General features: G+C 32.8%; 1 protein-coding gene across 1 annotated transcript in view; it reads left to right on the top strand.

Annotated features, from left to right (window-relative positions):
• The window catches only part of LOC143257826 (rho GTPase-activating protein 8-like), a 45,005-nt gene that overhangs the window by 1,494 nt on the left and 16,501 nt on the right, over positions 1–27,010 (top strand). The window contains exons 2-7 of the mRNA XM_076516854.1: positions 3,945–4,046; positions 4,364–4,555; positions 19,130–19,217; positions 22,301–22,432; positions 23,702–23,788; positions 24,548–24,646. Of these exons, the coding sequence (XP_076372969.1) occupies positions 3,945–4,046; positions 4,364–4,555; positions 19,130–19,217; positions 22,301–22,432; positions 23,702–23,788; positions 24,548–24,646 (700 nt within the window). The remainder of the gene's footprint in view (positions 1–3,944; positions 4,047–4,363; positions 4,556–19,129; positions 19,218–22,300; positions 22,433–23,701; positions 23,789–24,547; positions 24,647–27,010) is intronic.

The following is a 27,010-nucleotide window of genomic DNA, read 5'->3' as shown; positions in this document are numbered from 1 at the left end:
GTGTGTGTGTTAGGACAACATTCAATAATCAAATGGTTCCCTGTGGTCCATATGACAGCAATGACTAGCTATAATAAGACTTCTACCATCCATCATAACTCAGTATTTGATTAAAACTTCAGTTTAATTGCTGATAAAGATTATATTTATACATTTTTAATATGAAAATGTAGAAAGAACTTAGAATATTAATTTCCAGAAAAAAAAAGACGAGTAAAAAAATAGTCATAAAATAGGAATTAACCTTGGAATGTTATATTATTATTATTAAACTAATTTCATATACTAGTACAGCATTTAGATCAAAAGTCTTTCCATTTCAACAGTTCATTGCCTTTTGGTTTAATAAAATGCAAATGGCTAAATACATTATGTTGAACTGATTTTCAACAAACAAATCAATAAGTCATGTGACAACAACGGCCCATAGGATGTTGCAGAGGAATAGTTTGTGTCAGAACTTCAGTTTTACATTGAATGGTGTTTATTAAGTAGTTTGATGCTGCTGAAAATGTATCAAAAATATTCATCAGATTATAAAATGTTTTCAGATTCAAAATTTAGATTCTTCCATATGGAAAATTGCCACAACCATTCAGAACAAAACCTACAACAAGTCATACCTTAGCTGTGATAAACAAAGTGCAATGTATTGTAACAAGTAAAGACATACCAGTCATGTTGCCAAAGGCAGCATGAAACTTTGTACAATAAAACTGTTGAATTAGGTGCTAAGGAACTATTTTCTTCATACTCTAGATATTTATGGAAAGCAGTTAGGGAGGAATGATGTGCTTTGGACATAATAGCCTTAAGGCAGATCATTTGGTAATGGCTATTGCCAAGATGTCTAATTGTCAGATATAGTGTGACAGAACATGGCAATATACATTATCAACATGATGAGGCTTCAAAATCATTTTAATGTAATTTATACAACCTTTGTATATTAAACTAATGGGATTGTTGAATGGGAAACCAATTTATTTCAGACTGATATCCTGTAACTTTATGCATTGTATATGATACCAGTTTATCTATACTTTTTGAAATATTTTTGTTACTTCTAATTATAAAAGAGAAAAAACAATTGGTAAAGTATTTGATTACGTTAAGAAGAAATTAACAAACGTGATGTTATAAAATAAAATGGATGCCACTATGTTGGAGCAAAGATTGTTACATTTACTATGTGTGTCTAACATAATTGTTTTAGAAGCAAAAACTATTAGCTTCAATAAATTTTTTCAAGTTGAGAAATTTTAAAATTTCAAATGAGAAAGGGGAGAGAATCAAATAAATAATTAAAAGTTTTTAAGTATACAGTTAAAAACTTTTATTGAAGCTGCAGATAGCTTTCATTTAAAACAGTTTCAATGTTAATATATCAACTTCAATAAATATGTTCTAACTATGTCCAGAAAAACATTATACCATTTACCTGATTTTAAAGATATTTTCCATAAGTGTTAGTTATTCAAACAATTAAGATATATCAATCTAAATGTTAAACTATCTATGGTAAAATACAGAAATAATCAATGTTGTTCTTGCACAATGTTAAGAAATTTTAAACTATCCCTTTACTTTTCAAGAAGTTTTGTAAAATTCTGGCTTTACATTCTGCCAACAGTGCTTAGAAAAATAACTGTCTTAACTAGAACATAACCTGTCTTTTTTGAAATTCTTAAACTTTAAAATATAGCACAAAGAAATCAGGAACCTTTACTATATCAGTCTTATGGATGATCTTATGAGGTTTGATAAGACCATCTAATATTTGATAACTCATCTCCAGAATCATCTAAACAACCAATTTCAATAAGTCACCATCCTTTTTCTTATATTGTTGACTAAAACATAAACAACCAACTCTTTATAATTAAACAAATATGGATAAACATATTGCTGTTTTTTACATTTCCCTTCATCCTATTCACTTTATAGTATATTATGCTATAATTAAAATTGATTGATTGTTGCAACTCAAATAATCAACCAATTGATCCTGATGAAGGAAAGTTCACTCTCTAATAGTTTGGGCTGTTGAGTTTCTTTTCTGATAATGAGCTAAAAAATAGACTGAACTAAAATTATTTTTTTTATTATAAATTTTATTGTTGTTGTGTGTGTTTTTGTTTTTTTTTCTTTACCAAATTCCAGTCTACTACTAACCTTTTTTGTATTTCTTATCTGAGCATAGACAAGTGCCTACATTGTGAATCTTAAGGCTCATGATTCATGTCATATTGCTACAGAAAGTATGTGTGTGTGGGTGGGTGTATGTGCTATTAGAGTGATAATTAAATCCCATTAATCATTAAGATAAAAAAGATTAGTTTAGGTGGTGGGTAATGTTGACTGTTCCTATTTGAGGAATATCTATAACAAATAACCCTTCTTTAATGTTTTTGCAAAAATTCTAAAAATAAAATTATTATTTTTATTATTTAGAGAAACACCATCTTTTCTTATGCTGATGAACAAAAAATATCTAATGTTTACAAACATCACAAATCACTTAGGCCCTAGTGTATTTGTTAAGTTAAAACACCATACTTTTAAACAAAGAGCCATGCATCAACAATAAACAGTACAGCTTTATCAAGACTTAACCAACTTGTAGTTGTATAACTTTTGTTTTGTAGTGAATATGTATTCCTGTGTCTAGAATATTTTGGTAGCTTTCAAACAGATATAATTTAACAAGTATTTTCACAACAAAAAAAGTGAAAGAAATGCTTAGAGAAACTGAAAAAAAAAATTTACTATTATCCAATAGTTTAATTTTTGATCTATAGAATAATATTTAAGACTTTTTAGCTGTTTTATTAAGAAATGATCAAACATTTAGTTTGGCACCAGAACAAGGTTCAATGAAGGTTGTGTACAAACATAAATAAATAAATAATGTTTGAAAATTAATAAATAGATAATATATTCTTAATGTGTGATAGGCTCTTATCAAAAATAGTTATTCTTTAAGATGGACAAACAAAATTTTAAAAAATCAACAAGTGGATTTACAGTGATGGTTTGATACAAGTTAACTTCTTATACAATGTTAAAGAATAGTTACAGATTTATAAATTAGAATTGTAACAGTAAAGTAAGTAAAGTTGGCAGTTAACAGTAATGCCTTGTGTATTTTAACTTTTCAATTGAGATTAATTACTGTCTAAAATTTGTTTAAAAATAATTTATTTCAAACATAACAAATCTAAGAAAGTTGCAAAATGTAACATAGCTGTTAGTTTTACATGTTACTTTATATATTTCACTAGTATTATTTCATATGCCTTAGGTCAAAGGCATATGAATGTAGGTTCATATATACAACACCTTATTCTTTAAAACCAAGGTATTTTCAAAATATGCCTTGTTGACAATGTGAAAAATCTTCTGAAAAACAGTATATTGACTGTTAAGTTTAATTACATTATAGTGAACACTACATATAATAATGTATTACTTGGCATAAACATCATATATGAAGTTGTGCATTATATTAATTTATTTAAACACAGTTGAACAAGGATATTAACATTCCCAAACCACAATATACATGTACATCTCATGATTTGAAAACTGCTGTGATATTCAAAAGAAGAGAGTAGGTAGTGTATCTACATCAATTTTCTGTTTAAAATGTTTAATATATAAAAGTTATCGAATATTAACTCGTTAAATTTCCTAACAGTACAGTACCAAATATTTAAAATTGGAACTTACAACATCCTAAGTGATTTCATAGCAAAACTTAGTGTACAAAGTGAGTATATACATTGTGATTCTTGGACTTGTGTACTCTCACCTTTGTACCTCACCACTTTCTCCTCTGTGATAGGTTAGTTCTTGTATGTGTGTTCACCTGAATGTCTTGCATATTAATATAAGTGTTGATAGATATGTGTGTATACTTTATCTTTCTTTTGTACATGTAGGTGACTCTACCAACAGTGATAGTGTGCCAGATAATCATGATTGTGACTATGAACCTGCCTTGGAATTTGATGATACCGAATTAATTCAGGCAGCATCTTCAGGTGAGGTTGGTTTGTGTATAATAGTATTTACTTTATTTCTGAGTACTTTTGGTAGTTTTAAGATAAAAAAAAATCTTTGTAACATTTTACTCTGAAATAAAATTCATTAATTTGTTTGTGTTTTTGGAACATTTCTAATATTTTGTAATTGTATATTCCATGGAATCTCAGTTTCTTATAATTATTTATCAAGTATGATATTAAATGAGTAAATTCAGACAAATCATAAAAAAGTGTTTATTTTTTTTCCCTTCATAAATTTACTTCTTTATCTCAGTGTCAAATATTGTTAGTTTTTTGTTGTTTTTTTTACATAGAAACAGAAATAGATCAGGAAGCAGAAATGAACTGTGATGACAGTTACCAGTATCTTGACTCACCTTTGTCTGACAGACTGATGGATGAAAACTTTGAAGAAGCATTAGCCAGTACAACAAATGGAATACTAGATGATGATTATATAGATGATTTTTCAGACATTGCCAAATATGGGATTGTAGAAATTGCAGGTCTGTACTAACAATTATAATTTTGCATGGGATTAGTGGTTTGTATTGCTAGCATGTGTTTATAAAAAGAGCAAAGATTTCAAGGACTACCACTTAAAATATTTCTGTATGATTGAATTAGAGTGCTCATGATAATTGTTTACAGTGTTACATTCAGAATTTAATTGAACAACTTTACTATCAATATATGTCAAAAACTTTGACATGAAAATGTAGTTCATAATCAACATTTTTGTATTGTTTAAGCTTTTACTTGTTAATTTTTAAAATAAATATTTTTTTGAAAAATCTTGTACTTAATTTTTCTGTATCACATGACATCTTGGCTCAGACTTACTTACATCTGAAGTAGGATGCTACAGTTTCCAACCAATTGAAAATACAAACTGTACATCAATACTAACAATAATCTAAAACTTGTGCCCCCCTACTTTCTGTATTTTCTAAACTATCAATAAAATTTATCAAACTCAACAAAGAAACTCATCCTCTCTCTCTATGAATTTTGAGATTGCTTGCTAATCACCTTTATATGGCTGCCTATCTAAATTTTACAATTATACATTTAGTTTTCCCATCATTATTTTTCATTTGGCAGGAACTCCTTGATTTGTGTTGATTTAATTTAACGTTATTAACAGTAACAAAACTGTTTACCTATCTATAGCCTTCTTAGAAAACCATACAAGTTGTAGTAGTTTTGAGACATACTTTTGTAGTACTTAATGTGCTTATCATGTTCTAAAATGCATGTTTGAATGTTAAATGTATTTTTTTAGGGGACACCCAAATTTGTGAGATTACATAGTGCTTTGAAATATTTGCTCAAGTTTAAACAGCTAGAATACACAATGAGTACTAGAAATCATTGTTTTTATGTATTTTTTTTAGAAAAAGTAACCAAAATGTAAAAAGTACAAACCTTTCAGTTTGGCTTAACAAAATTTAAGTAAAATAAATTGTTTAAAATTTCACTAGCTTAGTACTGGTGTGAAATATGACACTAAACTGCTTATATTAGCTCTGTTGGAAACAGATAATAGTTTTTCTACTGTGATTTACTGATTTTAACATGAGGATTTTTGCTTTAGTGCTACGAAATGTAGCAATGAAACCATAAAATTAAAAAAAATGCGAAAAAGTTAACTGTTAAAATAAGTAATCCCAATGTGGTACATTACCTCCTCTCACATGTACAGCTATTCTCTTTCATTGCTGCCCTCCATGTACAAAGTATTTATTACATGCCATCTGCCTTGAACTTTCATGTACCCAATGATCAATGTGGTTCAACTGCATTTTGCATGCATAGCTGTTGTCTTTCATTGCTGCCCTCTATATATAAAGCATTTCTCACATGCCATCTACCTTGAACTTCTACTTACCCAATGATCAATGTGGTTCAACTGCATTTTGCATGTAAGTCATCATGTGACAGCCCTCCACCAAAAGGAGCATGATACACCCTCCTGATGCATGTGACTCCCTTGATTTCTTCACTAGGTACAGTTAGTTTTCCATATTAGTTTGCCATGATAATATTTTATCTTTATTTCTTGATTTTGTTTTTTCATTTTTGACTTCATCACAATTTAAGATAAATTCTGAAGTTTGAGTTTTATTACTTCTGATATTATTACCACTACTTCTGGTGCCATTACTAGCTTCAGGTCTGGGAGTTTTAACTGTAGATTTTTCGGCCATCAGTTGTTGAGATATTTGTTGTTATATAAGGCTCCCATTTTCTCCTGACAATATTCAGGTCCCTCATGGCGAGGAGGATTTTGACTTTTTTTTTTCTTTTTTGTCCTACCCCTAATTATGCTATGCCTTCCCATGCATCTTCTATGAGATCTACTAGGCCTAACTCTGCCCTTTTGGATATGGTTTCTTATGTGTGTTCTGTTTTCTGGTTTTCACATGATACTTTTCGTTCCTTTTTTGCATGACATCAGTTATTAGAACCCCTTATTTTCTCTCCTTCTCCCCCTCGGTGTGGATTCCTGTATGTGGTGAGGGGACCTCCCAGGGAAGGTTCTGTTCTTTCAGTTTACTCTCTCTGGGATCTAAACATCCACCCATGTGTTTGCTGTGTGTGGCAACCTGTGAAGGGGAAGAGAGTATCTTGGTGGTTGAGGGGTTCAACCCTAACACACCACTTTGGCCTTGAATTCCTATAGATAGGCAGCTTTTGGGTGGGCTTGCCTTGGATTAATTGGCTTCTCCACTTGGGCTAGGGTCAACCAAGTACCAGTGTTGGATGTTTTCAACAGGTGTTGTGGACATTGTATCTGATGCTGGTGTTTGGGTATAGTGCTCATGAAACTGTGGGATTGCTGCAGTGTTCTTGTTTGACATTGTAGTGCATCCCCTCAGAGGGGCTCTATGGCAGCTGGGGTCATTGGGCACCAAAATTTCCTTTTTTTGTTATGGATCCTCCAAATAAAAACTTAAATAAAATAGTGAAGAAACAGTTCCATAGGTAAACTACCATGTTTTGAAGATTCTGAGCAGCAATCTTCAACATTTGTAACATCTGTTGTACCTCATTTTCTTATCCTACATTCTCTTTCAGAGAAACTTTTAGGGCAAATGTCTCCCTTTTTCATTCAGAAGGGACTTGCTGGCTCTCCAAGCTCAGTAAAGAAGCTTTTATCTGGTGACATATTGGTGGAAACATCCACATCTCAACATAGTGAACTCCTCTTGCATTCAAAAGCAATTGGGGATATACCTATTGAGGTTACACCTCATGCTACTTTGAATTCATCACAAGGAGTTATTGTTGAGAGAGATTTGAAGAACATCCCCGAGTCAGAGATTATCGGTGGTTTCTCCACTCAAGGAGTTTATGCAGTGAGACGTATCTCCCCTCACAAAGATGGAAATATGATGCTCACCAGTTTCCTCTTTCTGACATTTACATCATCACATCCACCTGCCACCATCAAGGCTGGTTATCTTAATGGATGGTACAGCTAAACATTCCAAACCCTCTCTGATGTTTCCAGTGTTGGTCACTCAAAGATGTCATGTCATGGTTCCTTGATGTGATCGTTGCAGTGGCAAGGACCACAATGTCTATGACTGTGAAATGGACCCTTATTGCATCAACTGCAATGGCTCTCACCCATTCTACTTTTGTTCTTGCCCTAAATGGTTGGAAGAAAAAGAGGTGCAGAATTTGAAAATGATTCATAACATTGCTTATCCTGAGGCTCAAAAGTTGCTGTCCACCATTTCATCTTGGAAATATGCTGCTGCACTTTGTTCCACTACTATATTGGGAGTGCAGACAGATCTCTCTGTGCCTCCAAAAGAATCATTCTCAAAACAAATGAAAAGTCTTTTGACTTCCATGGTTAAAAAAGTTTATGAATCCACTGTCCCTTACATACATTCCAAAAAATCCCAAGATCCACTTCCTCTGGTTCTGGATACAGGCATTTCCTCGGATACACCTTTTTCTCACATCCCTAGATGCAAAACGATCATTTGCTCAAGTCCTCAGTCACTGGAATCCCCTTCCAACAGCAAAGACCTGCCCAATTGACCCAGGGTAGGATCAGTGGAGATCGATAGACCTCCCTTGAATAAGAACAGTAAGGAAAAAAGACATGGTCATAAACAAAAGGGTTCTCCACTCAACTTGCCTATATGTAAATAAAAATGGCCACCTTGCTGCAGCAGAACTTTTGAGGTTTGTGTTCTCATCTGGATGACATCAAAACATTGATTGCTTTCTACCATCTTGTATGTCTTTTCTTACAGGAAACATTTCTGAAACCTGTTGATACAGTCACCTTTCAGCAGTTTTCTTTGTACAGAAATGACAGGCTGTGTGATGGACGAGTGCTTGGAGGCGTGGCACTGTTAATTGATCAGAAAGTGCCCACCCTCTCTTTGCCACTTGACACACCCTTGGAGGCCATAGCAATCCGTGTTTCCTTTGGTTTGATTTTTGTTTGTTTTTAAATCTCGCACAAAGCTACTTGAGGGCAATCTGTGCTAGCCATCCCTAATTTAGCAGTGTAAGACCAGAGGGAAGGCAGCTAGTCATCACCACCCACTGCCAACTCTTGGGCTACTCTTTTACCAACGAATAGTGGGATTGACCATAACATTATAATGCCCCCATGGCTGAAAGGGCGAGCATGTTTGGCGCAATGGGGATGCGAACCCGCGATCCTCAGATTACGAGTCGCACACCTTAACACGCTTGGCCATGCCGGGCCATATTTCCTTTGGTCGTACCATCACTGTTTGTTCTCTTTACCTGTCTCCTGAATCAATCAGATCCTGATACTATCATTGAACAGTTGCCATCTTCCTGTTTAATCCTGGGGGACTTTAATGGACATAATCCCCTCTGGAGAGGTACTGATATTGATGAGGAGGAGTCGCTCAATAGAACATATGCTCTCAGATCACAACTTTTCTCTTTTCAATACTAGTTTTTATATTTATTTTCATGCACCTAGTCAGTCCCTTACTGCTATTGATCTCTCAATTTGCTCCCCTTCAGTATTCTCATTTTTCATGGAGGGTTGACAGTAATCATTTTCCTATAATTTTGAGAGAGGCCAGCCGTGGTTGATGCCACCTGACCCATGTGACCCAGTGGAAGCTGGATCATGCCAACTGGCCCTCTTTCATTGCTCTTTCAGAACTTGATCCTTCCATCATCTGTAAGCCATCAATAGACGAGTATGTGGCAGCAGTAACTGAATGTATTATACAAGCAGCTGCTTATTGTATTCCTAAAACCTCAACACATTTTCCAAAATATCCCCATCAGTGGTGGAATCCTGTCTGCCACGTGGCACGGAAGGCTCAAAAATGAGCCTGGAATACTTTTCATAAATATCCCACACTCTCGCACCTCATTGCTTTCCAGCAGGTCTGTACACATGCTCAGTGGGCTACACTTCAAAGCCAGAAGGAATCTTGGATTAAGTTCACAACCAGCATATCTTTTACCACCAGTTCCAAAGTTACATGGGACAAGATTTGATAGGTCAGTGGGAAATATAATTCTGACCCCCTCTCAGTCTTGCTCTCTGATGGCCAGGATCTCTTTGTGCCTCCAAAAGAATCATTCTCAAAACAAATGAAAGCTTTTGCTGGGTACCTAGCACTTCTGCTTCTACCTCCATCTTAGGCATCAAGACCCGGGCACAGTGATCACCCCTTTCCTTTTGAGCTGATTGTCTATATGAATATAATTGTCCCTTTACACTGGTAGAACTCAAACTGGCCCTTTGTTGGTCTCGCAGTACATCGGTTGGACCTGATGATGTACACTATGAAATGCTGTGCCATCTATCTCTTGCTTCTCCTGCTATTCTTCTGATTGTTTTTAGCCAGATCTGGCAGGAGAATGTTTTTCCTGGTGCCAGGCTATTGTCCTACCTTTCTCTAAGCCTGGGAAGGATCCCCAGATTCCTTCAAACTACCGTCTAATTGCTTTGATGAGCTGTCTCTGTAAAACCATAGAGAATGGTTAATGCTCGCCTTGTTTGGTTCCTCGAATCAAACAACCTCCTTCCACCCAGTGTGGATTCCAAAAGCACTCCACTGTGGACTAACTGATTCAACTTGAAACATCAATCAGAGAAGCCTTTCTCAAACGATATCTTTTATTCTTTGACATTGAGAAGGCTTATGATACAACATGGAGGTATGGCATTTTGTGAGACCTCCATATATATGGGTTATGTGGCCATTTGCCTGATTTTATTAAACATTTTTTAATGCATAGGAATTCCAAGTTCATGTGGGTTTGACACTTTCTTGTTCTTCTCTACAGGAACTTAGAGTCCCTGAGGGCTGTGTTTTGAGTGTCACACTTTACAGTATAAATATTAATGCCATCACCCAACAACTCCCTCTCACTGTTGCAAATGGGCTCTATGTCAACAACTTTCACATCTCATGTCAGTCATCTAACACTGAGCGGCAACTACAGACTGTCCTCACTTGTTTACTGAAGTGGACCACAGCAAAAAGCTTTAACTTCTCTCTCTAAAACCATTTGCATGCACTTTTGCTGCCAATGAGGTATTCACCCTAATCCTGAACTCCGTGTTGACAAAGTTGTACTATCCGTGGTCCCTGAGAGAAAGTTCTTGGAGCTTATCTTTGACCGTAAGCTGAACTTTATACCACACATCAAGTAGCTACGAGTCAAATGTACAAGAGCACTGAACATCCTCAGTGTCCTCTCTTCCACCTCTTGAGGAGCAGATCGATATACTGTGCTAAAGACATTGTGCTCTTATTTGATTGAAACTGGGCTATGGGTCTCTGGTCTATAGCTCTGCCACCACTTCAGCCTTAAAGATGCTGGACCCTGTTCATCATCAGGGACTTTGGCTCTGCACCAGGGCCTTCTGCACTTCCCCACTCCAGAGCTTATACACAAAGTATCTTGAACCTCCTCTACACCTCTGCTATTTGCAACTGTCTTTACTATATACTTCGAAACTTCATTCCTTACCACAGCATCTCACCAGTATTTGTGTTTTTCTTCCATGGTAGGACATGCTTTTTCAAAACAGACGATTTGCTGTTGCTCCTTTTGATCTTTGTATCCTGGCACAATTGGATGAATTGGGTTTGTCCTTGGATAACGTTGTATCAACTGGTCAGCCCATCCCACCATGGCTGCTTACAGTCACCAAATGTGACCCATCTTTAAGTCATCTGAGAAAAGCAGGTACTACCAATTTGAAATACTATCTGCTATTTGCTGAACATCTTTCAAACCATCCTTCCATTCCTATTTCTTCAGATGTTTCGAAATCAGGTGACTGTGTGGGCTCTGCCATGGTTTGTTGTGGTTCGGTGGTTGCACGAGAATCCCTGTACAGCTTCCGTGTTCACTGCTGAACTGTATGCCAATTCTCATGCCCTGAATCACGTAGAAGCTAAGCAGTACTCAAACTGCACTATTTATACTGACTCGCTTTGTTTTCTACTGGCCCTGGAATCCCTTCATGTTAGTTCACAACCTGTTCTCGCCAATATTCAGAACCAACTGGCCCATTTCTCTTTAACATCTACTTCTATCCAGTTTTTCTGAATACCAGGCCACGTTGGTATTCACAGGAACAAGCTCACCAACACCGCAGCTAAATCTATCTGCTCTGGCACTATCACTGCTGTACCTGTTTTGTACATGGACTATGGTCCTGTATTTAAGGCTTGGCTCCTTGCCAGCTGGCAGTCCACTTGGAGTGAACAATGCAAAAACAAGCTTTTCCAAATAAAACCCTCTATTGAACTCTGGCCATCTCGCTACCTTAAGGATTGGAAAGAGGAAGTTGTTCTAACTAGATTATGCATTGGTCACAGTTTTTTAACTCATTTTCTTTCATCTGGAACTGTATACAGTGTGTGTGTGTAGTCTGTATAACACACAGTTTGCAGTAAGCCACATTTTACTTTCTTGCTGTCATTACAACTCTCAACAATGGCACCATTTTAAACATGTTCTGTCCCATGGTTTGTCCATAACGGGAGACAGTGTTATTGGTGATGGCGATACTGTCCACCTTGGTAATGTTTTTAGTTTTTTAAAGGCCCTTAATTTTTTTAATGCCATTTAAGTTTTTAATTTATACATTAGACCTATGTGATTCCCTTTTAAGAATCAAAGTCCATTTTGTTTGATTTGAAATTAGAAAATGGCCATAACATTAAATAACTCAAAAGCAGGACTGGAAAGGCCAACTTCAGGTGACTAATGCTGTTGTTTGAACTATCCATTTGAACTACCCATTAGTCATTCTGGTGAGTTATTATTAAAATTTTGCTACAAGTCTTTTAAAACGTTTCTTACTTTACTTTTTGAAAGTGGTCATAACGTCAAATAACTTGGAACCAGGACTGGAAAGGCCAACTTCAGGTGACTTATGGTTGTTTTTGTACTTACCTGTTAGTCTTCCTGGCAAATTATGATAATTACAATTATGCTACAGAAAGTCCTTTACTACTTGTGTTACTGTAGTTTTTCTCTTAACATTGCAGACTAGATGTAAACATTGGTTTTATGCTATTTATGTTTTTCTTACACTTTGTTTTGTTTACCATAGTTTCCTTTTATGAATTTTACTAAATTTAATTTTAATTTTTTACTGGATGTTTGGCACAGATAGCCTAGCTGCTTTGTGCCATAAAACACTAAGTCAACTAACCAACCAACTTTCCTTCTTCTGACATCAGAGTTTTTGCTCAATATTTGTTTCTCAGTTGAGGACTGATGTTATTTTGCTTAATCCTCCATGGACTTTGATCTTTGTGTTTTGGCTTATCAGCAAGTTGATCAGCTCTTACTTGACTTTCAGCAGTTTGAATCACTTTTGCTAATGTGGAGGTCTGTTTTTGATAATCCTCTCCATTTCTGCCATATCCATTTTACTACCCTCATCTTATCTTTAGAGCTCTCCTGAAGTTTGTATCCAACATATACCTCCTTTCTAAGGCACTCCACTGATTTCCTAAGGATTCTTTTGGGGATATATTTTCTGTCCTTCATTCTCCTTGGTACTATTGTCCTCTGTGGCCCTATCCCTTCACATATGGATATGTTGCTATTGGGATTGTTTTGAGAAAGATGCTGTGTTTTCACAGGTTCATCTACCTTCCCCTTATCTTTGTAACTTTCAAATAGCTCCTCTTCTCCATAAGTTTTTAAAGCTTTTTTGAGATTTTCCAGAAACCTTAGAATCACATGTAGACTTAATGACTTCACAATAGACCCTTCAGTTTTTGATTATTCGTTTTTCTCATCATGATACCAGAACCTCTCCCATAACTGTTTTGCCTCTTGCAAATTGCTATCCTTTACCAATTTCTACCATTAGGGATTCCAGATTTTGCCATGTATCTTATGTTGGATTCATTGTTTCCAGTAATTCCAGTGATTTCAGGTGTTTTTGATCCAGTGGAGGCTTGTTTAGCCAATTTTGTTTCTTGATGCCTGGTTTTTCACAACCAATTCTTGGGTGATCCAAGCTTTGAGAGAAGGATATTTTCTCCTTTTTCATTCCATTCCACCTTTGTCTCCTGTACTGTAATTCGCTAAGCGAAACGTGAATATAAAAAATTCTTAGATCCCTAGATCCGGTAAAGTAAATATCAAAAGCACTTTTTAATTGAAGTTAAATGTTTATATATATTTTCACTTTCTTTGTGATATTAGTAACTGTAGCTATCTTAATCAGTTTATACTGTATAGTCTGTAGTACATTACAATGAAAAGTTTAAAATAAAGGCATGGTAAAAATGTACATACCTTATTAATATTTTATAAAATATTCTTAACATTTCATTTTTTTGCATCTCTCTACATTCTCACATATAATTTATTTTAATAAGTTATTATCCTTTCCTTTAGTGCTGTTATTTATCACCATACACACTGGGTCTTAAGGCTCATGATGCAGCACCCGCATTCTCTGCAATTCTATGTGGAAGATGAGGTTTCATATATTTTACAGAAGCAATTCACTTCTCTGCAATGGAACTCAGAGGCTTATGTTGCACTCCAACTTCTGTGTGATCATATTCAGAGGATGATGTTACTTTGGAGAAGTTTCTTCACATTGCATGTTATCCCTTTAAATGGGACTGCTTTTCTTTCCATTACCGAAATGTTGATTCTCCGTGATTGGCTTTGGATTGAATATGGACCAATCAACATAACTCCTCACATAAGTTGGTTCTTCACCCTTACTCCAATATTGTATTTTTACCTCACACTCTCCACCTTTGTGCAGTGGATTCCAGAGGTTGATATTACACACACATGCATTCCAACTTCTGTAGAGTTCTTTGGGCCAAAGGTTCTCCATTTAGCACTCCAGCTCAGAGTTTCCCACTGCCTGAGGCTGCAGTTGCACCAAGGGGATCAAGTCAGATTGAGTTTGCTTAATGTGTCCTGTTTAGTAGATTAGTTTGACATGTATATAATTCCATTCTATTTCACTTGTGGTGAAGATGATATGGATCCTCTTCATACCATGGATCAGAAGTTGTAATTCCAATGCTGTTTGGTGTTTGACTGGAAGTGACCTGCTGCATATGGTCTAACTTGTCCTGGTCAGTCTACATCTTGGAGCACATCCATTTTAATTTTCTCCACATTCCTTTTGGTTTTGCTCTTTTCACTTTCTGGCTATATATACACTAACTAATTCCACTGAGTGCAGAGTATACTTGGTACAAAAGTGGCATGGTCTCCCATGTGTGTTTCTCCCTCAAAGAGGATCACCATTCATGGGTGTTTTTCAGATGCTTTTGAAGGATACTTGTTTATATCTATTGCACTAGTCTCTCCACCTGTTTCATTTAAGACTATAGTTATAAATGTAAGTGGGAGGTAATGTATCAGAAATAATTTTCCTAAACGGAGAAATGTATTTCTAATCGGTACTTGCTTCCTCCCCATTGAAAAGTGGTGCTTTTGTTAATTTACCTAATTCAAGTTTTGAAAAATCCCAGATGGCAAGTCATATGGCAGTTAGTGTGTTCTCATATTGTATTTATGGCATAGGGATGTGCTAAAACCTCAAATCTAAAACAGTTCTGTATTCTTGGAAGCCTTGAACTCTTCTTGTTGTTTGAGTCCAAAATCAGACTTTATTTGTAGGACTTTAATGACAGATTCAACACTTCATGTTTTTTACAGAAATGAAGAACTGGAGTTGCAAAACATGTTACTAATTTTGTGCCATTTTGTTTTTATTCTTTCTCTTACTTCAATCAATCAATGGGTATGTTTAGACTCAGATGGGACCAAAGGCAATTAGTTCAGCAATAATGTCATGTGATCATTAATATTTACTCATTGCCACGAATGTAAATAAATATAGTCACCATTTTCTGATCCAAACAGTAGTGAACCTAAGTTAGGCACACCAAAAGGCTTTTGCTTATCATTGGACAGTTTTGCATGATGAGTACATTAGACCTATTCTGTAACAACCTGCTTGACCTATCAATATCACAGTGCTGATTCTTATTTTACTTTTATTCATTGCAATAATTTGTCTAAACTACAGTTATTTAGTTTACTGTTTTAATGATTGAAATATACTTACAAAATCCAGTGTTAATAGAATACATAGTTTCATCATTCTAAAATTGGTCAAATCAGTCATCTGATTCCTTATAGGGTTAATATTGTGGGAAATAAAAACTGAATAGATGTGCTTTTTTGTATTATTCATTAATTTAATTATCAGTTTTATAGTTTCAACTATATAGGTTTTTTCCATTGGAAAATTCAGAGGGCTGAAAGTATAATGAATCACTCTGATTCATACGTCAGCTGTGTTGGTTTATCTGATTTATTAAAGTTAAAAAATAACACAAACCAGTTTCAAAGCTTAAGTTGTGTTTTCCTCTGTTAGTTTTTGTCACAAAATTTAACAGAATAGTAATGAAAATGAAAAGCCAGTAGTGTGGACAGGTCATTTTTCTATCACTATGTAAAAACTTGAGGTTGTACATTTTTAAGCATAAAATACACTGCTCTGATGATGTTATTTAATGGAAATCACTATATTTTACCAATGTATTTTATTTTTCACAGTTGAATTTGTATATTGGGATAAGAGAGTCCAATTAAGCCCTAATCCGTTACCTAAATACAACAGATCTGTCTATAAATGTTTCTAGTTGGTGTTATGATGTCTTTCTTCAGTGCTGTTCAGTATTTTAAAAAATGGCTGGTATGAGTATTAAAACTTTAATTAAAATAAAGTACAAAACAATGTTTCGACCTTCTTAGGTCATCTTCAGGTTAACAAAGAGAGTTTGCACTCACAATGGTCAGTTGCAAACTCTCTTTGTTAGCCTGAAGATGTCCTAAGGAGGTCAAAATGTTATTCTGTACTTTATTTTAATTAAAGTTTTAAAACCTGTACTACCTATACTAGATATCTTTAGAATACATTTTCACTTTAAGTAGGTTTTTCATTATAATGAATTACTTCACCACAGTGTTGTTTGTTTAATATATTATTTTTTTTATCAAGAGATCTATTTTTGAATTATTTGTTTTAAGATTGTAAAGTTTGTAGTTTTGCTGTGTTAAAAAGCCCATAGTTTGGATAGACCATTTTTTTATTTCTTCATAAAAACTTGAATTTTGTACACTTGAAATGCATTATAACATAGGTACATCTATTGATTATTGGGTTGTGAAACTTAAAAATATTAAATGATAGACAGTAGTATAGTGTCACTGGTAACTGTTTTCAAAGGAAAGAAAATTTTTGATAGCCATGACAAGTAGAATAATACCACAGAAGGTTTTGTTATTTTCTAAAGTTGGACTTATAAAAGCAGAGGTATTCATACAGGTAAATCTCAAATAATATGTAATGTCCTGGCATTTTATCAATAAATTGTGTGTTCTTGGAACATAGTCAAAAGTTCAAAGTTATCATAACAATCAGAATTTTCTCCTAATTATTAAAAGTATTCTGTAAAGTAGAATGATAAACTTTTTTGCTGTGCATGCTGATAATTATTGTTAAAAATGTATTAGCAGATAAAACAGATCATGTGATCTGGAGGTTTTTTACTGCTGAATAAAACTGAAATTGTCTTGCTATATCCATTAAGTTTAAAGTTTAGTGTAAGTAGCTCAAGTGAAAGAATATGCTTGTTGTTGAACTCCAACATATCAAGTAATACTTCGCTCTTTGTAATACTTTAAAAAGGCCTGAATGAGAAGTAATTTTTTTTACTCCTCTATATTTTTTTTTTACCTATTAAAGTGGATCACAAAAGTCTTCATTCAGTAGTGTACACATTTTGATACTTATAAGTAATTAGATCAAACCTGTGACCTTTAGCTCTAGGCAATGGTTTATATTTGGGTCAAGTGCTATTATGTACTGGAATATTTAAAACCTGTCACAAGAATACCAGTAGGTGACGTCACTTACTGTTCAAATTGTTATTTTTTTGTTGTTGATTGTTTCTTGGTAAGTGTTAACGTATATGGTAAACTTGTACTGTATATGTGCACTTTTATGTCTTACACACTTAGAGCTCCTACATTAAATGGCTTAAGGGTAAATGTTGTCATAACTTATAGCAAAATAATTACCTAATAATTTGAAACAACAATAAACAATTATTAACTTATGAAATACCTTTTTTTCATTCATATTAACTAAATGAAAAGTGTCAGTGAAAGATCCTTACTGTTATGGAGAATTAAATATAAATTCATAATGGAATGTTTAAAAACTATTTGTTAAACATCCATTGGAAACAGAAGCACATTAATCTCCAAGGTGGACTTGCAATTGTAAAACTGTATCTATGAGACCTATTAAAAGTATTATTCTATGATTTTTAATTGTAAACCCATGTGTATGAAATGGCAATCATTAAGTAATTCAAAACTTTTACAAATTCTTACAGTTGTGGCTTTTTTTAAGCAAAAGTATTTGCACATAAAAGCTCTTAATACTCTTTAGGATTTTTTTAAATATGTTGCTACTGGCTGAACAAGAATGTGGCTTGTCCAATGAACTGACTATTGTATTTGAGAAGGAAAGTTGACTCTAATTCCACATTTACTTCGGCAAGCTTTGAGTAATCTATACAAAATTTAATATTTACTTATTTTTATACAAAAGAAATTTGAGGTGTTACAAAAGTATTTGTGCTGAAAGTATGTCTGGGAATTTTCAACATATTCTAACAAGTCACAGTGAAAGGTGATGCTCATCTTAAGTATTTTTGTTCATTGCAGAGTTTGCACATTGCAGTTGCATAACCAGTAGAATATCTGAAGTGTATAGCTACAGTTTTTTCAGTATTTTTGTATTTTATATCTGGCATTTACTCTCCCGCTATTAAGAATTGCTGCTTAATCAGCAATAAAATTAATAGTTGATAGTTATGACATCAGATACATCATACCATGTTCAATGACTTTCTGCAAAAAATTGTGACACGTGCACTTTAATCCCCACTCAAACACATAGAGTTAATTTAAAATATGTGGTGGATATGAAACTACTTTTTTAGCTAGTTGCTTGCCTAAATCTCAGTCAGATAGGCATTAGAGGATGTGATTATTTCAGGTTTATGTATCTATAAATATTTTGTAATCTTAATTTTCTCAATCACAGTTTTATGTTGGTAAACTGTTGAACCACATGTATTGCACTTCTGTATGTGGTTAACCCACTAGACCATGTGAGTTATTAACATAAATGTTTTATTACAGTGAGGTGCTTGAGGACAGCATAAAACATTTTTACATTACTATCAACAAAAGAGATTTATCAGTGTTGTATAAAAACCAGTAACAAAAGTGCAAATATACTACGTTTGTTTTATATTGAACTTAATAATGTATTTTTTTTAAATTAAAAAACACAAAAACATTTAGTATTAATTCATGTTTTTAGAATCCAACAATAGAATATAACAATCTGAAATAAGTTTGTAAACACATTCTGTTCTTCAGATACTTGTATACTAAATAAGTTTTTATTAATAAACTATTAGTGTTTCATTGTATCTGATATTTGGTTTCAGGTGATGACTCATATGGAAGGAAGGTGATAGTCATTTCTGCTTGTAAGATACCTTCCAACAAGGAGCTTAATCATGCCAAATTTCTCAGGTAAGTACAGAAATACTACCTTTCAACAAATAACTTAATCATGGCAAGTTTTTCAGGTAATTACAAATATGTAGATTTTCAACAATGCATTTAACTGTGAAATTTCTTCTGTAAGTACAAATATACTATCTTTCAACAAATAACTTAATCATTCTAAATTTCCCAGCTATGATATACATATACTGCCTTTCAGTAAATAGGTTACCTTACTAATTTTACAGATGGATAATGGGAAGCTAGCTACCAAAAATGAATTCATTAGTTCAAAAGTTATTTACATGTGTTAAAATATGAGGATGCCTTTCAGTAAAGTAATCAGTTGTGTTAATTTTCAGGTAGATAGGAAACTAAAAATGCTTTTCAATAAAGAACTTAAGTCCAAGTTTCTTATAAAAGTATAATTGTGTCACTATCACAGCAAAAGTAAGCAATTTTCAAATAGCGAACTTTGTCATCCTAATAGTTTTGCATAAATATACGTGTATATATAGACCTATAAAAACTCTTAATGCTGTCTACTTTGTTGTGGTAGGTTGTATATGAACTGTTTTCTAACATGAAACCTAAATACTTCATGTTTGTATGCAAGTATTTTGAAGTTATTTTCTGAGATTAAGCTTGCCAAGTTTTTCAGGTAGGTTTAAAGAAATACAGATAAAACATTGAGAATAAGCTTGATCCTAGCTTTTTTTATTTTATAATTAAGATAACCCAGATAATATACCTTCAGTAAAGAAACTTAAGTTTCATCAGTACATTTATGTATATTTTATGGTTTTATCTCTCATCAATGACAAGACAAACAAGTTTTTGACAAATAAATTAAAAACTCCTGTTAAACCTCATAACACTGATCATTATGCCATTTGCTATCACTGGGATCCATTTTTTGTGTCTTATTCACTACTTGTGCAATGTAATACTTTTAGACAAGACAAGTACATACATTAGTTAGATAAAATAATGTTACTTAAGTTGAATATTAAATGGTTAGGGTCAAGAGAAGTTATGTTCAACCTGAGCAGTTTTGTCATCATTGCTTGGGTTCACAAGATATTTTAATTGTATAAAATTGTACCATGAGATGTTCTTGAGGAAGTCTCCTAGATGGTTGTTAAGTTCTTCTGATAGTTGTTATTTCATTTGAAATTTCTTCACCTTGTAGGGCTTGATAGTTAATAAGTAGCTGAATCTTGAAGATTGATATTTGCAAGCTTGAAATGATGAAACACAGGGATAATGTTGAGATATTTATATGCTCTAAGGAACTTTTTGGCCTAAGCTTTTGGTTTTCAAGTCTCATTTTACGCAGGTATAATTGGTATGAAAAGCTCTTTTTCTTTACCATCATAGAAAGACAGAAATAATTGACTTGTAAATTGTAATACAAGTAAAAATGAAAAAATATAAAAATGATGTAAAACACATTTTAATCTGTATTTACTTTAATATAAAAGTACAACGTTGTCATCTTCTTACATAGATTAGCATCAAATATAAAGTAATTCTTTAATTCACTGAGGTAATAGAAAAACATTCTGATCATGATATACTACAATAGTGGGATGAACATGCAGTATTATTATACCCTCAAAAAACAATAATAAGGTAAATAAAAATGAGGATTTATCTGCACCGGTATAAATGTTATTTATTGAAAGCAGATTAAGATAACCATATCCATATAAAAAAACAACTATTCATTGTTACACCACATGTAACGTTTATTTCCAGGTAAAAGGTATAAACAATTACAGGGCTAAAACAAATATAACCCAAAAGGTTTCTATTACATTAGTCAATTAATTTTTGATTTTCTTAAAGTGAGGGAAAATTCTTAGTTAAGATTTGAACAACATTGTAACTATTACTCATTTTAATGCAAGTAAAATAAATTATATTTGTCGAGGAATTTAGTATTTCATTCTGTAATTCATTTTTACTTATGTGAACTTTTTTTTAATATATATATAAGTATGCTTTTATGCTCATTATGAAAAATTCAAAGCTTACCAGCTTGGAAGTTATAATGTGATACCTATTATATTATCTAAGTTTGAGTAACAAAAGACACAACATACTAACTTAAAGCTAAATTCCAAACAGTACATTCATTATTCCAGCTTGTTCAATCACAGAAAATGCTTTTTTAAGTCAGTCTATGTCTTTGTAGAGGTACATGTAATAATTATACATAATTTTTGTTTATAGGTTTGTTATCCATATATCATTAAAATTTATTGAGCTAAAAGATTGAGAAGCCAGTATTTTAAATTCAAAAATAAAACTCAAATATTCTTTTTGTGATGGGTAAAAGAACTTTAACATAAAGAAATATCTTCCATTCTAAAGATGTATAAATTATAAAGTCCCATTGATTAACATTTTTGTTACTAACTTTAATGTGTTTTGAATTAACAGTTCTTGAACTAACTATACTTAGACAGTCGAGTTACAGAAGTTGTTTATTCATTGTGAACTGTGTGTGTGTGTGTGTATATATATATATATATATATATATATATATATATATATATATATCATGCTATGACATGCTACTGTGTATGGACATAAGAAATGTATTTTTATCTTGCAGTGGATTGTGATAAAGTTGCTAAAATAAACAGTATCTAGTGGTTAATCCAAAATCTGATTTGAGAAGTTAACTCTCTTAATTTGCTAATAATTGTGCAATAGTTACTACTTTCATTTAACCCAAACTCAGCTTGCTCTACATTAGTAACTTTGAATAATTCACTGCATTTTAATCTCATAATCAAAAAACAATTTCTCTGAAACATAGAGTTAATATCTTTGTCCATTATATATCCAGTAAGGTTAATTCTCAAGTGCATAAAAAGATCTCACAAGTTTCTTATTATTGGTGGAGAACTGTTATTATATAAGTACATTTAATGATGAACTTTAGTTTCAATTAACTATTATTAAGTGAAATTGTTTATTGAAAGTTGTGGTACTATGTGTATACTTTAAAATATGCTGTAATAACTTGAAATAATGAAATTGAATTTAGCATGTAGAAGTACATAAAAAAACTATTAATTCTATGGTGTTTTTCATAGGTACCTCATGTACACACTAGACCAGTTTGTGGAAAATGACTATACACTTGTTTATTTCCATTATGGTCTCAATAGAAAAAATAAACCTTCTCTTGGCTGGCTGTGGTCTGCTTATAAAGCATTCGATAGAAAGTAAGTTCTAGCTGATTTTGAACTTTTTACACCAAATATGGTATCACTTAAAAAACAGCATTATATCAGTGTGTATATGTATGTATATGAGATTGTAGATTTTTTATAATAAATAATAGTGATTAGTGCTGTGAGTTTGATGAAACCTTTTAACGTTAAAAACATACATATATACATATATGATTTTAAAATATTTAAAACTTTTGAAGTATGCATGTACAACACAAAAACTATTAACCATAGCTATTGAACAAAATGTAAATGCTTTATTCTGTGTTACTCTTAAAAAAACATTGTTTGATTTCTGATCTCAAAATAAACAGCATATAAAGCAGAAGCAACTTATCGTCTCCAAAATGAAAGTGAATTTTGGCATTTGAATAATTATGAGAGCCTTTTTCAACATATAAATTTATGCTAATTTTTTAAATCAATATTTAAAACAATTATGAAGCGAAAATTTTATGTTAATGTTTTATCTGGAAATTTTAAACTGCATGAAGCCACTTTGCAATACCTGAAAAACAATGAGGAAAATAATTATTTTTTATTTCTCAGTGCATTGTTTTTATTACACTGCATTTGAGGAAAAGAGATTTTTCAATGCAAAGAGGAAAGTTTTTAACATTTTACTTCAGTAACAAAACTGATATTTGTTCCTACATTATATATATACAGGGTGTTCGGAAAGTCACTGTGCACTTATATATTTATTAACAGACATGTTTCAATATAGAATACAGGAAGTAAATATGAATTACAATTATAAACAATGTTGAAAGTGACCCCCATTGGCATCAATACAGGCCTAGATCCTTCTTATTTTGTTTCTAAACACCACTATCAGTTGCTGGCTTGAAATAGACTGAATAAAATATGATTACAAAACTGCACAGTGACTTTCTGACCACCCTGTAGTATATAATTTGGCACCAGATATCAGCTTTGCATATATATGTAAGCACTTATTATGTAATTAATTCAATCTAGATATATATATCTTAGATTAACAATAAAGTGTTAACAATGTACTTCATTTTCATTGAGAAATTAAATGAAATAAAATAAACATTGTCATAGCAACAAAATACATAAATTTTATTCATAATAATTTTTATTTATATTTGTATGTATTTAATGTATAATAAGAAAATTAAACAACATTGTCATTATTCTAGAAAATATTTATGGTATAACTAGAAACCGAATACATGGACTTATAGGGTACTTATATATTTATCTAATCTAAAGCTTTTGTATACATTTTAGGTATAAAAAGAATCTTAAAGCATTATATCTAGTCCATCCCACCACCTTCATAAGAGTAGTCTGGCAGATTTTCCGACCTGCTATTAGGTAGGTTTATATGTAGTTTTACAAACATTGTTTTTAGTATATATGATTAAAATATATACATACCTATACTTTTAGATATTGTTTTTGTCCATTCTTCACCAGTTATCTTGAAGTGTTAAAAGCTATTGTCATGTTGTAGAAATGTGGATAGGTTTTTGAAGGTGAGAATTAAAGAGATACAGTACCTGTCCAAATATAAATGGATCTTTGCTAGGTGAAAGGTGCAACAACCACTTTTCTTTGATGCATTAGTCTTAACTTGCTCTATTTTAGGCTTCAAGTAAAAATGAACGTTTTAATTATATAATAAAAATGTCCATCCATACTAATGACCCAGGACAGTCATTGTCTTAGTAATACTTTTGGCAAAGACAAAATTTATTGTGACATGTTTCTTTTAAATAGGAACTAAATATTTGACAATAAATTCTTATGGGAAGAAAGTTGAATGATTTGCAGAAATAAATTGTAAAACATTTTATTTGTATGTTTTGGTATTGTAATAAATTTAGTACATTTTATATTCTTATATGAAGCCAGGCACAAATATGTATAGGCTGAAATTCTAGTTATGTATTTCAATTTTTAATATACCTTTTTTATATATTATCTGTATTTTTAAAGTTTAAGTAACAAATTTAGCATAAAAAAACAACTATTTTCCGAGTGACTAGGTTAGTATTTTACATGTTGCTGGTTGTAAAATAATTGTATTTGAAATAATTATGAATATTAGTAAATATGTATTTTATTTCACAGTGTAAAGTTTGGAAGGAAAATGATGTATGTCAATTATCTTGACGAGCTTAAAAAATATCTTCATTTTGAACAGTTGGCCATTCCAAAAGTTGTTTTAGAGTAAGTATATGCATGGGCTTATAAACTATGTATTTTTGATATCACTGAGTAATTGGGGGATATGTTATTTCATAGATAGGTGGTACCTATTTTTCTTGATACATCAGATTTTGCTTGTACAACTTCTTATTGGCATGATGTACATGCAACATACTGTACAGTTATACATAATTTTTAAAACACTTTTCATTTAGAAAGATTTGTGTTGCAGATTTATGTTCTTGAAGAGAATTGAGACATCTGGAGCTCAGAAATACTTTGAATCAATGTTTATAGATTTATTTTACAAATTAATATCACACTACTACACCTAATTTCCTATAACTTTGTTCACCAAAACTATCATATGTAATTAGTGAATAAAAGATGTCCCTAAAATTTACTTTAATGTCTACCCTGTTGCATTCGTTTAGCTGAAGAAAACATTTTACGATGAATTCTTGTACCTATAAATTTTATTCATAGAATGAATAAAGTTTTGCAGGATCTGAAGTACTGTTTTTAGCAAAATGTACAATATATTAGGTGGTTAATTGGCATGTATTCGTGATGAAGGAAACAGTCCACTTTTCAGAAGTGGTTTGAGTTGTTGGATTTCTTTTCTCATGCTAATTTTTTCAGTTGATCCTTCATGTTTTTAAATATAATAAGACACAGTATGGTCTATAATATTCTTGAAAATCTCCAACTATGTCATTATTTTCTCCATAAGCATATAACTACAGACTTGTACTTTTTCTTACATAACACAATTATTTATTTGTTCAAAATAAAACTAATATTAATTGAAAATGTGTATGGTATTTTTATGAATGCTTTTATCATTTTATTATGATACAGAGATTATGCTTCCATCTCTCATGAGGCCTGACTTTATTGCAACACTATAAAGAGGCTAAAAATGATAGTGCCCTATATGTATGTATGTGTGTGTGTGTCTACATACACTGCTGGCCAAAATCTCAAGGCCGAATGAACGTAAAGAAAAAATATGCATTTTGCATTGTTAGACTCAACCGCTTATTTGAGTAGAGCTTCAAAAAATGAATATAAGAAAAGGGAAAATAAAAAAAAACAAACTTTTTTAGCATTTAATAGGGAAAATGTGAAGACTATAAAATTAGTCTAAATATTAGCTGGTCAAATATTTAAGACCATACCAAAAAGAAGTTCTAAACAGGGTAGGAAATGCCCAACGAGAGGTCTCAGTAGTGAGTTGCACGACCGTCATTATGAATAACTGCAAACATTCGCTTTGGCATGGTCGATATAAGCATTTGCAGAAGGCTGGCTGGAATGTTATTCCAAGTGGTGAAGATGGCTTCACGAAGATCATGCACTGTTTGGAATTGACATCCATTTCTATAGACTTCTCTTGCCATCCACTCTCAAACATTTTCTATGGGGGTTCAGTTCGGGTGAACACACTGGATGGTCCAAAAGAATCACATTATTTGCCATGAAAAAATCCTTTGTCCTGCGGGCATTGTGTATTGCAGCATTGTCCTGCTGAAAGATCCAGTCATTTCAACACAAGCAAGGGCCTTCAGTCAATAAGGATGCTCTCTCCAACATGCCAATGTAGCCAGCTGCTGTTTGACACTCCTGTATAACTTGAAGCTCCATTGTTCCATAGAAGGAAAAAGCACCCCAGACCATGATGGAACCTCCTCCACTGTGTCATGTAGAATATTTCTCTGGTGGGATATCCTTATTGTGCCAGTAATGTTGGAAGCCATCTGGACCATCCAGGTTAAATTGTTTTCTAATCAGAGAACAAAACCTTCTTCCACTTTTCTATGTCCCATGTTTGGTGCTTCTCAGCAAAGTTTAACCGAGTTGCTTCGTGGTGTGGAAGGAGGCGTGGCCTTTGAAGATGTTTACGGTTTTTAAAGCATTAATCTCGCAGATGCTGTCTTATTGTTCTTGAGCTGCATTCTGCGTCCGTAAGGGCCTTAATCTGGTTCAACGATCAACTGGTGTTTTGCCGGACAACCTGTCGAATCCTCCTGCTCAACACCGGTAAAATTTTCTTGGGCCGACCATTTTAAAGTCTTGTTCTGTATCCCTCAGGGTTTTTTAAGAAATTTGCAAGGGCAGTTTTACTATGCTCAATCTCACCATCAATGGCACATTGAGAAAGACCTTGCTTTTGCAGCTCGATAATTCTGCCATGTTCATACTCTGTCAACTTTTTAGCCTTTGCCGTGTTTTTACCCAATGTAACACAGGAGATGTCAGTGAGAGATGTTGATAACACTAATGGTTGAACACAAATTACTAAATTTCGTTACGTGTTTACCAATCAACACTTTGTTTCAGTATGGTCTTAAACTTTTAATCAGCTAGAGTTTAGGGTTAATT

The sequence above is a fragment of the Tachypleus tridentatus genome, chromosome 7, assembly GCF_004210375.1.
Source record: "Tachypleus tridentatus isolate NWPU-2018 chromosome 7, ASM421037v1, whole genome shotgun sequence".
Lineage (NCBI taxonomy): Eukaryota > Metazoa > Arthropoda > Merostomata > Xiphosura > Limulidae > Tachypleus > Tachypleus tridentatus.
This window is presented reverse-complemented; position numbering and strand designations above follow the sequence as displayed.